Source organism: Callospermophilus lateralis, chromosome 10 (genome assembly GCF_048772815.1).
Source record: "Callospermophilus lateralis isolate mCalLat2 chromosome 10, mCalLat2.hap1, whole genome shotgun sequence".
In the NCBI taxonomy this organism is placed as follows: domain Eukaryota; kingdom Metazoa; phylum Chordata; class Mammalia; order Rodentia; family Sciuridae; genus Callospermophilus; species Callospermophilus lateralis.
In genome coordinates this window covers 51,178,479-51,197,385 of record NC_135314.1, presented here as the reverse complement: position 1 = coordinate 51,197,385, position 18,907 = coordinate 51,178,479, and the positions used below count along the sequence as shown (strand labels likewise).

The 18,907-nt window shown below is 33.6% G+C and overlaps 1 protein-coding gene across 2 annotated transcripts in view; it reads left to right on the top strand.

Moving 5' to 3' along the window:
* Nucleotides 1-18,907, top strand: part of Acap2 (ArfGAP with coiled-coil, ankyrin repeat and PH domains 2) — a 136,732-nt gene that overhangs the window by 44,951 nt on the left and 72,874 nt on the right. For both annotated transcript variants that reach the window (XM_076867756.2, XM_076867755.2), the window contains exons 2-4: nucleotides 1,875-1,932; nucleotides 11,928-12,047; nucleotides 12,823-12,876. In XM_076867756.2, the coding sequence (XP_076723871.2) occupies nucleotides 1,875-1,932; nucleotides 11,928-12,047; nucleotides 12,823-12,876 (232 nt within the window). The remainder of the gene's footprint in view (nucleotides 1-1,874; nucleotides 1,933-11,927; nucleotides 12,048-12,822; nucleotides 12,877-18,907) is intronic.

The following is an 18,907-nucleotide window of genomic DNA, read 5'->3' as shown; positions in this document are numbered from 1 at the left end:
ACAATCTACCATGTGCATGTACCCATATCTGTAGATGTAAATCAGCCTCATTTAAAAATTTGCTTCTTCATATAATGGGCTATACCATCATTTATTTACATATTCCTATTGGTGGACATCTAGGTTTCCAGCCTGTTAAAAACAGCGAATATCCTTGTACAGATAAATTTGTTCTTAGGTGTAGTAAGTTTAAATGATAAGTAGGTGAAGGGAGTGAGGATTAAAGTGAAGGGGAAATGTTTTCTAGGCTAAGTGAACAATGTGTAGTTTGTAAAACACTGCTGAAGACAATGGCCAACTGTTAGGGGAGAAGTCTTTCTATTTCTGTGCTATGGAGGCACACCACCTCCTGCTTTCTGGAACTAATGCTGGAGTATCTCATTTTATAATGGCATCATTCTACTGAATAATTTATAGTTATTTTCTTATTTTGGAGATTTAAAATCTTTAAAAAATAATGTAACCAGATGGAGAAGTAGAATCACAAGCTGATAAAGTGATTGATTATTCAGAGGTCACACAGAGGCGAAGTGGGTAGCTATGGAAATAAAGTTGGTATCTTACCTGTCTTTTACTTAGCTCTCTTGCCAGAGAATGTCTTAGCCTTCATAATGGCTTTTTGGGTACCTAATCTCACACTACTGTCCAATTAAAACAAATTTTGGTTAATTCTTAAAATAGCAATTGGAATATTGCTTATTTGTCAAGTAAGTATATGAAAATGGCTAAGGGCTAGGGTATAACTCAGTAGTAGAGACCTTGCCTGGCATGTGCAAGGTACTGAGTTCAGTCCCCAGCATTGCAAGGGGGGAAAAAACCCCAGAGAACAAAAATGGCAGAGATGATTTAAAGTAGGTGAATTATATTTTCTATATACTACTCTTAGTGTAAAATCTTCTTATCCTTACAAGTCTTAGTTGCTACTATTTTGCTTCAAACAGATTTGGAATGTTACCCTGTAGTGTGATATCTGTCAAGTGCTAACTAGTATTAATAGTTCATCGTTACCTTTTGTCAAGAAGAATATCTGATTATTATTGTTATTTTTGCTGTTTGCTTTTTGCATAATCTGATCTTTGCTAATTTTTCTGTATTGAAATTATGTTGTTAGGAGAAGGATTAGTCTAAAATTTATCAATGTTTGGTGCTGAGTTTTTGAAACTGTAATACTTTGGAAACAAAATTATGAAGTAATATTTTTATTAATTATCTCTAAAAAGCCCCTTTGGTTGTCAATGATACTTCACCATTTGGTTACATGTACTTTCTTGTCTAGAAATCTGATTCGAGGCTTCCAAAAATCTCTTATTAAATTTTTTGGAGGCAAAATTTTTGGTGATTTTATTTGGTTAGTGTTCTTTCTAGTTCCAGCATCTGGCCTATAAACTTTTATTCATATTTCAAAAAATATGTGCTAAATAGTTTTAATTAGTGTTATTAATTGAATAACAATGCTTTGAATAAATCAGTTTAAGATATTATCTCATTGTCTTAAATAATGATTATGTTGTTTGTTTTATTGCATTATTATGAAGTATATATTCTAATATTACTTCATTGGAGTATAATTTCTTTTCAGTACTGGGCATTAAACGCAGGAATGCTGTACAACTGAGCTACATGCCAAGCCCTTTTTAGTTTTTAATTTTGAGACAGTGTGTCACTGAGTTGTTGAAGCTAACCTTGAACTTGTGATCTTCCTACCTTAGTCTCCTGAGTGGCTGGGATTATAAATGTGTACCATTGTACCCAGCTGAAGTATAATTTTTAAACATTAATATCTACCTTTTTATATAGAGTGATAATTTATTTTTCAAGAGTAAAGTATACATTTGAACAATAAAGTAACTTAATTTTGCATTTAATTTTTCTAGGGCTGCTTTGGAAGAAGTAGAAGGAGATGTGGCAGAATTGGAACTAAAACTTGATAAGGTGAATTTTAACATTTTTAATTTTTTAAAGTATCTATTTTTGTTTTCCATTAATAAGAACATTACTTTGTTTCTCTATAAGGGTAAATTCTTTTATTGTAATTTTACACATGAAGAAATTAAGGCTAGAGATATTAATTGGCTTGCTTGTTCAAAGTCTAAGTGCCAGAGAAGAATTTATATTCTCCTCCGAATTCAAAGTTCACTAAACAACTTTTATATGGTTAGAAGTTAGTATTTCTAGACTATTTTCTCCATCCAAAAGATCGTATGTATCTTTTTTAATGCCTAATGAATTTCATGTATACCTGACCATTCTTTTTATTTAATTTTTTGTTTTTTAGTTGTAGACGGACACAATATCTTTATTTTACTTATTTATTTTTATGTGGTGCTGAGGATCGAACCCAGGGCCTTGCAAGTACTAGGCAAGTGCTCTACTGCTGAGCCACAACCCTAGCCCATGACTATTCTTATTTATAAATTTAGGTACAGCTGGGTTCAAATATAAATAAAATTTAAAATAGTAATTTCATATTTAACCTAATGACACAAATGCTAAAAATACTTAATAATTGATATAGTCGTGTTTTATATAAGTATAAATGTACATTGACTCCCACCTTCTGTATTAACTATTGATAATATTTTTGAATTTCTGTCCAAGAAGCATTGTCTGTTATGTACCAGGCAAAAATATTAGAATGAGTAAGATGGGGCTTTTGATCCGTTTGTTGGAACATTCCTTTGCAACTATTGCTTAGAGAAATATCTCTGTAAATTTCTAGACGTAAGTCTATGCATATGTTTGAAATTCTTTTTTTGAAAATACTTTGTGTAATTATTATTATAAATGGTATTGTTATGTGAAGTATTGCTTCTTACCCTGTACTGTGCATAAGAATCACCAGGGGAATCTTTTTTAAAAACATAGATTCTGATTCAATAGATCAGGGATACTGAGATTCTGTGTTTTTAACTAGATTCAAAGTTATACTTATGGATGTTGGCGGACTGCACTTCGTATGATATATATTAATTAGGCTGAGCATTGTGAGAAACATTTTGAAATGTTTTAAAAATCATGAAATATTTACTTTAACATACAATGTAGATAGTATAGAAACTATGTAAAGCAGTAATATTATAAAAAAATAATTTTAGTTTTTATTTTTGAGACAATGTGTCACTGAGTTGCTGAAGCTGACCTTGAACTTGTGATCCTCCTGTCTTAAAATTTTGGAAAAGTTTAATAATGTTATTTTTTTATTAGATTCTATTATTTTTACAGCATTGTAATATACAGTGTCTTTGAATTTTACAATAATTCTGTGAGGTAGGTGGAACAAATATTCTTTTTCCCATTTTATAGATGAGGATACCAAATCCCAGAAAGCAAAGGAGACTTGCTTCAAATTGAAAGTTAAAAGAGGCAGAAAGATTGTTAGAACTCTTGTGCTTCTATTATTAGTTCAGGGCTGTTCTTGTGTACCACTGTGCTTCAGGATCTGTGTATTTTGAGGGAGCACAGGCCACTTAGAAATTTCTGAGAAGAGTGGCAAGAGTAGCAAGCTTCCATTTGTTTTAAAAATAAATATTTTTATTTTGACTAAGTATATTATTTTTAAATATTTTCTATTGAAAATGTATGTGTAGGGCTGGAGATGTAGTTCAGTTGGTAGAGTGCTTGCCTTGCATGTACAAGACCCTGGGTTCGATCCCCAGCACCACAAAAACAAAAAACAATAAAATGTATTTGTATGGGCCTTTTATTATTATTATTATTATTATTATTATTATTATTAATTTTTTTTATTACTCTGAGGAGTTACATTTTTTTTGAAGTACTTTTTGAAGTTAAGTTTTCAGTTTTGAAAGTAGACATTAATATTAAGTTGTGTTTTTTTTTTTTTCCAGTGAGTTTTTTTTTTTTTTCTTCTTTTTGTAATTTGTTCTTTTTAGGTATACCTGACAGCAGAGTGTATTTTGACATATTATACACATATGGAGTGTAACTAATTCTAATTAGGATTCCATTCTAGTGGTTTTATGCAATGTGTGTAGTTTTTTTCTTAAATTTATTTATTTATTTTAGTTCTTGGCGGACACATCTTTGTTTGTATGTGGTGCTGAGGATCGAACCGGGGCCGCACGCATGCCAGGCAAGCGTGCTACCGCTTGACCCACATCCCCATCCCCAATGTGTGTAGTTTTGATTTTGTGGTAGGTTTACAAGAGGGTATATAGAAAGGCAAGGCTTTTCAGAGAATGACAGAGTAGTATAATGAATGTGATTATCCTTTTTAAGTAGAAGAACTGCATATAAATCATACGAAACATTGCATGTGGGTGGAACTGCACTGACAATGCTTTTGTTAATCATTTTGCTTTTATGAGTGAGTGACTCTTTTTTTTCTTTATATCATTTGATTGGGTTCGTGCAAACTGTTAGAATCTTAAAACCAAAATACTCTAAATAATAGTAATCTAATAAATAATAACTAAACTAAATTATTAAAATATTGGCATTCAGTGCTAAGAATGCTAAGCCCATTAGCATCCTTATCCAAAAGGCTACTAAGGGCATGGTAGAAACTTGACATTATTTAAAATATCACCTTTCCCTCTCCTCTCTCCACCAAAATTTCTTTAGTTACTTTCATGTTTCTCTGATTTAAGATTTTGATCCCTTATAAAATGTACTTCTCCTGGATTCTTAAGCTACTATCATTTTTACTTTGGAAATGAAGAGTTGGCATAAAGAAGGGAGACTGAGAGAACCAAGATATGGTTGTTATTGGTTGTTATATGGTTATTATTAAAGTTGGTGGCATTGAAGGAGTAATGGGGAAGTTGTGCTCTGGGAGGTGCTCCAAGACTAGTTCAGTGATTTCATAACTTTGTGCAAGGCAAGTTCCACCTATAGTATCATTGTAAATAATAGTGACAGGTTGAACTAGCTTGGTGGCTTAGCTCGTATCTATTTTGCTTATAATATATACTAACAATAGTTAGATTCTTTCTAGAGAATAATGCTTGATGAGTGGCATTGTTTATTGGGTCCAGTTACCTGTCCATTCTGTAAGGTAACATTATAATGCATCATAGTTGCTATCTAGATATAATTCCCATATCTGTTGTATTTTTTCCTCTGGTATGCTTGTTTCCTCTCTGTTAATTGGATATCCTTTAAATCTCAGCTCCAATGCTACCAAACTTTGGCTCTTTTCTTTTCTTTTTTTTTTTTTTTTGTATTGCATTGTTTTTCACATGTACTTCCATTTAAACTATTAAAATATTATTGTAATTTTTGATTTGTAGCAGAGGCTAGTAATTAAGAGCACAAGGTCAGGGGCTGCCTGAGTTTGAAAGTAGCTCTACCATTTAGTAGGCAGGCTTCTCAATCTTTCTGTGCCTCGGTTTCTTCATCTTCAAAATAGGGGAAATAAGGGTATCTATGCATCTATCTATCGGGTTATTATGAGAGTGAGGTGAGTTAATACACATAAAGTACTTACGTGGTTCTTGTTGAATTCTAAATAAACAGTAAAGATGATGGTGTCTCTTTAACAAACTATTAGCTCATTGGAAATTGGGACTGTCTTTAGAAGAAAAAAAAAGCAACAACAACAAAAACTCATCTATTATGTACTTACTGGGCACAAAGTTCTATGTTTACTCATACTGTCCCTAATCTTCATAACAGTGTTGCAAAGTTGGTAGCATCTTCAATTTACAGATGAAAAAATGAGTGTTAGGATGTTACTTACAACTCAGAGATAGCAAAGAAGTTGTTTCTATTCCTGTCATCTGGCAAAGTGTCCATGACATTGTAAAGTCTTATTGAAAAATTGTTGAATAATGAATTAGGATAGTAGTTTGATAATTTTGATTATCTTGAAATTTACTCTTAGGTAAATTAGATTATTTCTTATAATCTCATTCACCACTATTATCTCTGGATATTTGCATGATGCGGGTGGTTCTGCTTCTGTCAGTTTTCTCTCTCTCTGGCTCCTGTGGTGGTGACTCCTATGCTAGTTCTGATCTCTATTTTCACAGCACTATTCTATGGCTCATCATTCATAGTTGTAATCTCTGAAATCTGGAATGCTGATAGCCTGTCTCACTTGAGTCTCCAGTCCTTCCACTTCTCAACCTCACTACTGCTCCTATTCTTTAACCTTATCTAGACTTCTGGTCTTTCAATCAGTCTACTTGGGATATTTCAGATCCTTCTAAAATCCACTACAACATTCTTTTTTTTTTTTGTAATTTTTTAATTAAGATAAAATTCATCTGAGCTGGGGTTGTGGCTTAGTGGTGGAGTGCTTGCCTAGCATGCATGAGGCACTGGGTTCGATCCTCAGCACCATGTAAATATAAAATGAAGATATTGTATCCACTAAAAACTAAAAAATAAATATTCTTTTAAAAAAAGATAAAATTCATCTAACATAAAATCCACCATTTCAAAGCGTTTTTTAGTATAGTCCTGGTGTTATTGGTGCAACTATCACCACTGTGTAATTCCAAAATGTTTCTGGTATCCCAAAAAGAAACCCTGTATCTTTTAACACTAAGTTTCAATTAGTGTTCCCTTTCTTTCATTCTCTGGCAACTTCTGTGGATTTGCTTCTTCTGGACATTTCTTTTTCTTTTTTTTTTTTTTAGTTTTTTAGAATAGTTTTTCTTTCTTTTTTTGAGAAAGACTTCTTTTTTCAACAGTATTGGAACAACTGAAAATTTAAATGGAGAAAGAGAGAGAGAGAGAGAGAGAGAGAGAGAGAGAGAGAGAGAGAGAAGGAAGCTGAATACCTCACACAATATACAAAAATTAATTCAAAGTGGAAAAACCTAACACTTCCAATCTCCTAGAAGAAAACAGGCAAAGATCATTTTAAACTTGGTTAAGCAATGGTTTCTTAGATTTTTTTTTTATTACCCAAAACTGAAGCAAATATGTAAAACTGGATTAAACACAAAAGCTTCTGTGCTCTCATGAACACTGTTAGAAAATTAAATAACCCATAGAATGAGGAAAATATTTGCAAATCAGATATATGATAAGGGATTATTATAAAGGATTCCTAAAATTCAATAATTTTAAATTAAATTAAAATTCAGTTTTAAAATGGAAAAACGATCTAAATAGACATTTTTTTTAAAAAGAAGATTATATAGATGGCCAATAAACACATGAAAATATACTAATAGTCACTAGGGAGATTCTAATGAAAACCACAATGAGATACAACTTCACCCTTTCATACCCATCAGGATAGTTAAAATAATAATAAAAGTTTTAGTTTGGGTTTGGAAATGGTGGAACCCTCATACATTGCTGTTGGGGATGCAAAATGCTACACCCTCTTTGGAAAATAATTTTGGTGGCTCCTCAAAAATTAAACACAGATACCCATATAACCCAGCAGTTCTCTTAAGTATATTCTCAAGGGTATCGAAAACATACATCCACACAAAACTTACATTGATGGTCACAACAGCAGCATAATTCAGAATAGCTGAAGTGGAAACAGTCCAATGTCCAATAATCCTACAGTACTATTTAGGTATAAAAAGAAATGTATTGATCTTCTGGACATTTCCTATAAATGGAATCATAATATTTGGCTTTTTGTGACTGGCTGCTTTCACTTAATGTAATGTTTTTAGGGTTCATCAATATTGTAGCATATATCAATACTTCCTTTTATGGTTGTATTATGTGCTGTTTTATACCACATTTGTTTATCTAGAATCAATTGATGGACATTTGGTTTGTTTCTCTTTGTTGGCCATTGTGAATAATGCTGTTATTAATCCTTCCATTCCCTTCTTAGTTTTACATTATTTTTTCCCCTCTTTGGAGACCTTCATTTCCCTTACATAGCACTCTACAGAGTTCATTCCTTCTTTCTCTCTCTCTTTTCCTTTTGAGATAGGATCTTGCTGCATTTTTCAGGCTATTCTTGAACTCCTGGGCTAAGTGGTCCTCCTGCCTCAGCTTCCTGAGTGCTGTAACTATTGGTGCATGCCACCATGCTCAGCAGAATTTTCACTGTCTTAAGTATGACTTTCTGCCCCATATCTGGGCTAATAAAACCCTATAGGAGACTTTATATAACTGTCAAATCCAATTGGTGGAGCCTCAGGTTTCTCAAATTCTATATGCAAAACTATTTTTCTAAAACCCTGTCAAATCCCTTTCTTGCTACCTTTAGTAGTTCTCTTTAATAATTAACTATTTTCTCAAGGTTTACTATTTTGTTCTTCATTCTTAGTGGAATGACCATTATTCTGCTTGGATGGGAATATATTTATTTCTTGTTCCTTATCTAGAAACTTAGAATCTGTTCATATCTTTTTCATTTTTCTTCCCACTGGAGTAATAAAAGTATACCTTTTCCTATGCAATTTAAAATTCTCTACCTCTTCAGCATTTTGCTTTAGCCATCTCTCTTCTCTCCCTTCTCTACCACCTCTTTATCTTAAATGAAGATGCTCAACTTGGTTTCTTAGTAAAAAACAAAATAAAAGCAAATAACTTCTCTGACAAGGAAGCACAAATCTCTGCCGAGTACTTACCATGTGCCTGTAATACTTCATGCCAAATTTTGTTGTTGTTGTTTGTTTTTGTTTTGTTTGGTACTGGGGATTGGACCCAGGGGCACATTACCACTGAGCTACATCTCCAGTCCTTTTTATTTGTTTAAATTTTGAGACAGATTCTCTCTAAATTGCTGAGACTGACCTTGAACTTCTAATCCTACTACCTCATCCTCTGCAGCCTCCAGAGCCACTGCACCAGCTGTGCTTCAGTCTTTATGAGTGTTACCTTACCTTATTATAGCAACCTGATATGATGTGGTACCATCATTAAGTATTAAACAGAAAAGAAAATTAAAATTTGTTGAGGTTTAGGTCAACCAGGCACACTTAGATGGTTATGTATGGCAACAGGATTTGAACCTAAGAAGACTGAGCTGAGAACCTTGTCTATTAACCTGTCTCTCTCTGCTGTTATGGGAAAAGGAATTTTAATTACTTTTGAATTATTTAATTTGATGAATAAGTAATAACATCTATCTAGTAAAAAAATCAAAGGTAAAAGAGTGTGTACCCAGTGAAAATTAATCATCTTCTAATCTATTTGCTAGGGGAATATATCGACCTAGTTTCTTGTGTGTCCTTACAGAAATTTTCTAAGCATATGAAAATTATATAGATTTTCACTCTTCCGTACAAATGGTTCTTTCCACTCCCAACAAAAATATTAATACTGTGTTACATTTTGTTTTTTCCTTAATATATTTTGAATGCTATTTGTTATTAATCATAAAGCTCTCCCTGTTTCCTTTTTTTATTTCTTTTTGGTGCTGGGGATTGAACCCAGGGCTGTGTACATGTTAGGTAAGTGCTCTACCACTGGGGGAGCTATACTCCTACCCTGACCAAATTTTTTATGGCTGAATTTTTTTACATTATATGGATACGTTATAATTTATTTATCCAGTTGTTTACTGATGGACACTTGATCTAGCAACTGATATTTTTATCATGACTGCAATGCATTGCTTCAGATGTGTCTTGTGGCTTATGTGCAAATATGTATGATACATTTTAAAAAGTGAAATTGCCAGACTAGAGAGTTTGTTTTAAATTTTGACAGCTGTTGCTGAATTACTTCTCAAAGAAATGTTACCAATTTATATTCCCACTAACAATGTATAAAAATGTCTACTTCCCCTTATCTACCCTCTCTAAAACAGCATGTTATCAAATTTTTTGATCTTAGTTGTTTTGTAAAAAAATTGTAATTTCCATTTCTTTTATTATGAGTGAGGTTGAATATCTTTTCATGGATTTAAGACACATTTGTATGTCCTTTTTGGGAATTATCTGTGCATGTCTGCGACCCATTTTTTTTCCCCCTACAGTATGATTGGGTTTTCAGAATGCTTTCAAAATATATATCCTTTCTTATGGTAGGATAACTTGTTCCTTGGGATTTGTTGCTAATATTATTTTCCTATATTGTTGTCTTTTGATTAAGTTAATTGTTTTTTCTTTTATAGATATTTTATTTTTATCACTTGAATTTATCAATTTCTTTTTCATATGGCTTTTTAGGTTTGTATCCTTTTCAGAAAAACTTTTCACATTTTGAGATTATATTAAAAAACACCTTCTATTTTACCTTAGTTTTGTGATTTCACTTTTTATGTTTAAATCTTTATTCCATCTGAATTTAATTTGAGGATTTGGAATCCAACTGATTCCTTGGCTATCCAGGGCCCCTAATGTCATTTTTTAGATAGTCACCTGCTGCCCCCTCCTTGGCACTGATTAGAATATTACTTTAATCAAATACTTCATATAATATAATATAATATAATATAATATAATATAATATAATATAATACTTAACTCTGTATTATATTCCATTGATCAGTTTGTCTATTCACATTTACTTCTAGGCTTCCAGTTACTATATTTTGTAATATATTTTAATATCATATAAGGCTAATGTTCTCATTTTATTACTTTTTCAAAAAATTTTTTTCCACTGTGTGTTGGTTGTTCCTTGTGAACTTTAGATTGTTTTCCTTGTAAGATATTTTATTTTTTAAATAACACACCGTTTTAAAGACTTATCTCTGGCAGCATTTCTTTTCCTTTTTCTTTTTGCAGTGTTGGGGATCAAACCCAGGGCCTCACACATGCTAGGCAAGTGTTATACCACTGTGCTTAATCCCCAGTCCTGCCAGCATTTCTTAATGTGGGTTCTGTGGAACACTGGTTCTATGGGAATGTTTCCTTTAAAGAGAATTTCATGGTCAAATCATTTTGAGAAATGCATCTTTTAGATGTACATTAATATATCAGAGCCTTTGGGGTATGGGTGTAGCTTATTGGTGGAACACTTGCCTGGTATGTATGAGACCTGGGATGGATCCCCAGCAATGCCCCCCTCTCCAATGTAAACTCTTAGAAGTTCAGCAATATCTTGTGCTATCTTTTCTAAGAATTCTTCCTGATCTACACAGTTCAAGTCAGATGTTTTTCCTTGGGTTGTTCTTGGTTTTGTCATTGCACTGGTGTCTGTTCTATGGAGTTGATCTGCTTGCCTGCTGGTTAGAATTAGAGCTCCTTGAAAGCAGAGATTACATTAACTCTCTTCCTCTCAACATTAGGGCAGTGGATTTAAATTATGCTCTTGAGTTTCTTCATGAGTTTTCTAAAACATTTTTCTTACTTTTTATGCTTGGTGTTCTTCCTTCCTACCCCTTTAAGTATCTGCCCTTTCTTTGTCCAGAGGAGTTCCACTTTTATTTATTTTTAAGATTTGACATTCATCCAAGATTTTGCTTAAAGAAAATGTTCTGTGTCCGAGTGAAAGAAAGGAGGAAGGGGAAAAAGAGAGAGGAAGGAAAAATGAAAGGAAGGAAATTAGGAGGGAGGGAGGGAGGGAGGGAGGGAGGGAGAGAGAGAGAAAGAGAGAGACACACATACACACATACACATACACACACACACACAGGCAGGAAGGATCAGTCCTGAGACTCAGCACACTACCCAGAACAGTAGGCATGACTAACCCACCATACCAGTTTAACTCACCTTTCCTCCAACATACCACAGTTAAAAATAAAAAAGAGGTTACTTTTCATCACACTGCTTGCTTACCTCTTTCTTTCTTCTAGGAGGAACTTAATAAATTAATTTATGGGATCGAATGTGACTTGATGAAATGATCTTTTTGTTGTTGTTGTTTTATCAGATAACCTCTAGGTCCTAAAGATTGAATTTTTTGGTACAACTCTTCTGTGAATTTATAAGCCAAAGGAAAATAAGAAAATATTTCAATCTGTTTGTTTTAGTTGTATTAATGAAGCATTAGTTTATTTCTTGTCTTTAGCTAGGTTAACTTGTGGTTTTTGCCAACACTTTTCAACAAAGTAATTTGTAAAAATTTTTTTTTTTCTTTTTCAGCTTGTGAAGCTTTGTATTGCCATGATTGATACTGGAAAAGCCTTTTGTGTTGCAAATAAACAGTTCATGAATGGGATTAGAGACCTAGCACAGTATTCTAGTAATGATGCTGTAGTTGAGGTTAGTATGGTTACATTTTAATGTGACATATGTAACAAAACATAATTATATACCCATTTACCATATTAATAATTACGGTGATACTTAAGATGATACTTAAAATTTGAAGTCAAAAAGCTATCATCCTTTGGTGCTGTGTAATGTAATCCTGTTTTCTAAGCTAGCCCTTAAAGGTTGATTTGCTTTGTGCATATCTGGTATCTGTCTCCTAACTCAGCTTTGCAGTGTTTTGGCATTTACTAAGTCTGCTTGCTGCTAGGTGAGCTGAAACATCTGCCAGAGGGCATGGGTAGGGACAGCAGAATCACTTTAGTTGCTTATAAGCTCAAGCAGAGAATGTTAACCCACAAACAGGACTTGACTCTCTGCGTGGGGGCTATATAGCTTCTGATTAGTTTGGATCCCCACAGTACTGTACAGTGTTACAATTCTTTCATGACTAATAATAACCAGAGAAGAAATGGATGTGGTTTGATTATTATTTGATCCATAAATGCTTAAAGGGGCAGTCTTGATACCCTCAAACAAGTTTACCTTTAGGGTTATTCATACCATTGGTGGGGCAACTCCAATTCCTTGACTTTTTAAGGTTTTATATGTTATTACGTGTAGACTCAGAGCATACTTATGAGCTAGTGAGATTGTCCTTGGAAGTAAATGTTATTATTTACAGTGTAACTCAATTTTTCTGTGAGGAATGCTTAAAGTTACAGTTTTTGTGACTATTTTTATGAATCTTAAATGACTTGATTTTCTTTTGGTTTCTTTCTTGTAGACAAGTTTGACCAAATTTTCTGACAGTCTTCAAGAAATGATAAATTTTCACACAGTAAGTGTCAGTAGGTGTCACTATGATCATTATTTAGTACGTTTCTTGGGTTTGGCGGTATTTTGTGAAACGAACAACATTGAATTTGGTGACTTTGAGCAACAGCTTTTTAATTGGGTGGATCTGAAATATTCAGTGTGTCTGTGTGTGGGTGAGGGAGAGAGAAAGGGCCTGTATTATATTTCCCATCCTAATATGGGGAACTTATTATTAATGAAGGACATCCTTGATTAAAGCTAATTTTTTCCCTTTAATTTCTGTCTTTGCTAGTTTTAATTTTTTTTAATTTTAAATTTTTTTTTATTTTTATGCTAGTTTTAAATTTAAAAATAAAGAAGTAGAAACTCATTTTAAATTTAGCTGTTTCTCTTAAGATACTTCCAAATATATCCCTTTTATCTAATTAACTGCCAATATTAAAGAGTACTGTAATCTTTGAACTATTTATTGTGTATTTAAGGTCTGAGGACATTTATCCTTCAAGAGTGAGGGTTTATATTGCATTTGGAATATCATGAAATTGCTTTATAAACTTTCTAAAAACGTGTTGAATATCTCGTATATTTTTCAAAAAGCTTAATATAGCTGTCATGTAATAAATTTTGAAGCACTAAATAGCTGTCTATAGTAAGTGTATCAATAATTATATTATCAATTACTACATTAATTTTTTATTCTTAGTTAATTCAATCTTAAAATTTTTTTCAGTCAACATATTAAGGATGAAATTATATATTATTTTAATTGTAATCCAGATTTTAGCTGCACGCATATCAACATGATTAAGTATCTGTTTGAGTGTCTGTTTTTAATTCTCTTGAATATATACTAAGGTGGAGTTGCTGATCAAGTGATAATTCTGTGTTTAGCTATTTGAAGAACCATGAAATTGCCTTTTTTTTGGATTATGAAAGGAATGAAGTGGTAGTTCATTTTGGTTTTGATTTGCATTTGCCTTATGATAATGCGCTTGAGTGTCTTGTGCTTATTAGCCATTTCTGTATCTTTTGCTCTTATGCCATTGATGTCTATTAAAGTTCTTTTTCCATTTTTATTTATTAAAAAAAAATTTTTTTTCAGTACTGTGGATTGAACCTAGGGGTATTCTGCCATTGCCATTGAGCTGCATCTGTAGCCATTTTTATTCATTTATTTATTTTATTTTGAAACAGGGTTTGTTAAATTGCTGAGGCTGGCCTGGAACTTAGGATCCTTCTGCTGTCTCACCCTCCTGAGCAGTTGGAATTACAGACTCTTCCTTTCTTGCTCATCTCCTTTGTCTTTTTTTGTTTGTTTGTTTTTAGCAATGGTGGGGATTGAACCAGGACCTCATACGTGCTAGGCAAGCTCTCTACACCCATCCATACCTCCAACCTTCCTTTGTCCATTTAAAAGTTTTTTCTGTTGTTGTTGAGTTGTATATTTGTAGTTCTTTATATCTTCTGAATATTAAACCCTTACCAATAAATATTAGGCAAATAGTATCTGTCATTTTGTAGGTTTTCTTTTCTTTTTTTCTGTACTAGGGACTGAACCTAGAGCCTTACACATGATAAGTATATTATTATTATATTATTATAACTATATGCTTTACCACTAAGCCACCTAGCCAACCTCTCTTTTTTACCCATCCCTGCTTTTTTTTTGGTACCAGGAATTAAACCCAGGGTGCTTAAGCAATAAGACACATCCCCAGCCCTTTTTTTTATTTTGTATTTTGAGACAAGGTTTCCTAAGTTGCTCAGGGCCTCACTAAGTTACAGGGGGCTGGCTTTGAACTTGTGATCCTCCTGCCTCAGCTTCCTGAGCTACTGGGATTATGGGTGTGTACCACTGCACCTAGCTCTTTCTCACTTTCTTGATATTGTGCTTTGATATACAAACATTTTAAATTTTGATGAAGTGTGAAGTCCAGTTTTTCTTTTTTTTGGCTTTTTTTTTTGGTCATACCTATGGAAATTCACTTCCAAATTCAAGGTCATCAAGATTTTCTACTATCTTCTTAGAGTTTAGTGGCTTTATCTCTAATATTTTATACCAATTGTTCCAGTTATTAGTTTTCTTTTTGCCTTTATTGGTTTAGAGAATAATATTTAGTACTCTTGATTTCTCTTGAAATTAAAAGATCTTTAGATTTAAACATCTTATAAGTTATTGATTTGACAATGGTGCATGCATGTAATTCCAGCTACTTGGGAGGCTGAGGCAGGAGAATGGGCAATTGAGATAGTGAGAATGTAGCTCAGGGGTTGAACACTTGCCTAGCATGTGTGAGGTTCTGGTTCAATCCCCAGTACCACTCAAAATCAAAATGTTATTAATTTTAAATTGACAGAATAAATGTTTTCTCCATAATATGCATGTTCCCCCCACCCCCATGCACTTGGCAGTACTGGAGAATGAACCCATGGCCTCAGGCAATTGTCCCACCATTAAGCTGAAAGTTGGAGTAGTTCACAGTTTACAGAGGCTGTGTCAGAGCAGAAACAGGAAGAAAGTGGGTTTTCACTTTTTTCCTGCCTATTAATAATTTGCCATCAGTTTCCACTGGCAGACATTAATTTCCCAGCTTGCGGGTGCAGGTAGGGCCAGGAAACATGCCTTACAAACATCTAGCCTCTTGACAGTTCAGAAGAGGACGCTGTGGAAGGTTGAACGTGGAGATGAGAGCCAACAGGCAGCCAGCATACCAATCCTAAAGGCTATAATTCTGAAAATTCCTTTGGCAGGATAATTATTGTACAACTTAATTTTTATCCTTAAAACATCTGTTTTTGTTGTTATTGTTGTAGTTGGACATAATACCTTTATTTTCTTTATATGTGGTGCTGAGGATCCAACCCAGGTCCCTGCACGTGGCTAGGCAAGCATTCTACCACTGAGCCACAACCCCAGCCCCCCTTAAAACATCTTTCTGTGGCTTTTCTTTTTTCCATATACTCAATATCCAGATATTCCCCATATCCAACTATCAGTAGTTTCTCTGTCACCTCCAAATCTAAAATACTATTCCCTCTTGTTTAGGCTTTTACTATAACCTCCCAGCTTGTGTCTCTGCTCCTCTTCTTGCCCTTCTGAAGTAAGTTCTGGAGACAGAAGCCAGAACAAGCTTTGAAATATATAAATGAATCTACAACACTGCTCTGCTCCCATGGTTCCCCAGTTCATTCAGAATAATATCTGACCCAGAGCATACCAAACCCTATATGATCAATTTCCTGCTCAAAACTCTCTGATCTTATCTCTACTCTGTTCTGGGCCTGGCCACTCTAGTTCTTGGCTGGTCTTCAAACATGAAATAATGCTCATCTCAGGGCCTTTGTATTTGCTGCCATTCTGCATAGAATGTTCTTTCAGCTACATGTGTGGCAGATTTCTTCACAATATTCCTTCTTCTTCACTTCATTTAGGTCACTACTTCTCAAAACTTCTAAACCCAATGATCACTTTCTATCACTTTACCCTCCCTTTATAATCACACAGAGACAATATATACGTTTATACACATATATGTGTCAACATATATGGTCTTAAATATATGTACTTATTGTTTGTTCATTTCTTTCTTTTCTTTTTTTTTGTGGTGCTGAGGATTGAAAACAGGGCCTTGTGCGTGTAAGGCAAGCACTGTATCAATTGAGCTATATCCCCAGTTGGTACTTACTACCTAAACGAGTACGTGGTTGGTGGGATTTACTTGTGGCAGGGTAGACTGAGGTTATACATTTATAAAAACTCCTAATGGTTTTCAACAGTCATATAATTAATAAAGATTTGTTAAACAAATAACAAAGCACAACAAATAGACAAGAGCATTTAATCTTTTATCATTATTATTTTTTAACTATTCCTTGAGCTACAGAGACTGCAGAATCTCTGTTGACTGTAAAATTCACATTGTTTTAGAAAGGTAATTTGTTCACTAAGGGCAAATCACTGCCTGCCTCTTGGTGAACTTTTGTACTTACATTTACACCTGTATGCATGGAGAACTGTGTCTGATGTTACACCAGATGTCTAGTGCCTTTCTAATTTTATTCCTTTATTCCTATAACAGCATGTCAGGCATTTGCCTGTGAATAGATATAGCAGTGAAATTGTGAGCCATTGTTTTTTTCCTTCTTTTTGTTCTTGCTCCTCTTCTTCTCCTTCTTCTCCTTCTCCTTCTTCTCCTTCTCCTCCTTCTCCTTCTCCTCCTTCTCCTTCTCCTTCTCCTCCTTCTCCTTCTCCTTCTCCTTCTTCTCCTTCTTCTCCTTCTCCTCCTCCTCCTCCTCCTCCTCCTCCTCCTTCTTCTTCTTCTCCTTCTTCTTCTCCTTCTCCTTCTCCTTCTTCTCCTTCTCCTCCTCCTCCTCCTCCTCCTCCTTCTTCTTTCTTCTTCTTCTTCTTCTTCTTCTTCTTCTTCTTCTTCTTCTTCTTCTTCTTCTTCTTTCTTCTTTCTTCTTTCTTCTTTCTTCTTTCTTCTTTCTTCTTTCTTCTTCCTTCTTCCTTCTTCCTTCTTCTTCTTCTTCTGTTTTTTGATAGTGCTGGGGATTGAACCCAGGGCTTTGTGTGTGGGAGGCAAGCACTCTACCAGCTGACTATATCCCTCTACAGTTCTTTCCTTCTTATTTGCTGTCTTGACTGTATTATCTGGTCTTTTGTTTTTTGTTAACTATTATTTTCAATTTTCCCAGTATACTTGAACCAGAATTCTAATATGTGGCAAAGCTTTTCTCTCATGATAGCACTATTTTGCTTTACCTTAATTAGACTGGGTATAGGGACCACACATCTTGTTTAGGTTTATATCCCCAGTACTTATATAATTCTCTTTTTGGGGGAGTCACTTAATTTTTCTAAGCTTTACATTTCTCTGTAAAATGAAGAGTGTTTCTAGTTTATTTTTAATTATAAAAATTCTAAAACTATTAAGCTTTTTGATTATTAAAGTGTTTAAATATAATCTTACAGTCTTATTAAAACCTATTTATATAAAGTGCTTTATTTTAGTAGCATGCTGTACAATGGAATTGTAATTATATAGCATTTCACAATAAAGGAGACTTAAAGAAAAAAGTGCTTTCTAAAAGATAATAATCAGTGGAACCTGCTTTACATTCTGTAATACCTTTTAACTCTGGAGTTTTGGTACATCAGTTTGCATTATAATGAAAGTCTGGATTTTCAGAGATGTTGTTTGTGAATGACTTTGTGAACTTAAATAAATGTATGAAAATAATAGAACTACCTGGGTTATTAGTCAAGGAAAGATCAAATATACATTAGGGTTAGATAATACAAATCATTTAGTTTTTTTAAGTTACTGGATAATCTTGTGATTTATTTCCTCTGTAAAAATGGATAGAACTTTTCCTTATTCCTTTAGAATGAGAACTTTCTGGGATTGGTCTTCAAAATCTTTGTAAGATGCCAACACACAGTTTTCCAAGACAGGTCACTGTATGCTATATTCCACTAGACATTAGAGTTGGTTTGAAAACTGATGTGTTTTCCTGGAACTAGAATAGTTTTTTGACCTCACTGATGATTCTTGGATTGTCATTTACTGCTGGTGTAAGGAACTTGAAGTATTTGTGTGATTATCATCTTCATTGAATAAAACCTTAAAGATGATTTTCTGCATAAAGTCTGAAAATGTGTACTCCTGTTTGGTATTTTTTTGTTTGTTCGTTGTTAGATTTTCCATGCTAGAGATGTCCACTCATTCACTTAACTAATGATTTTAGGTGATGAGAAACAGTAGTCTCAGTGCTTCCTGACCTTTCATCTCATGGTAGAGATTGAAACTGAAGGTTGAAACTGCAGGGGGAACCTAAGGATATACGGGTGTTACTGAAAATAGTGTTCATTAACTATATTAAAATAAAGCACAGTGTTATGGAGGCTTTTATATATACTTATGTGTTTGTGTGTGTATATATATATATTATATGTGTATATATATTATATATGTGTGTGTATATACACACACATATAAATATACACATTATATACATTTACACATGTATACATACATACACGTAAACATGTT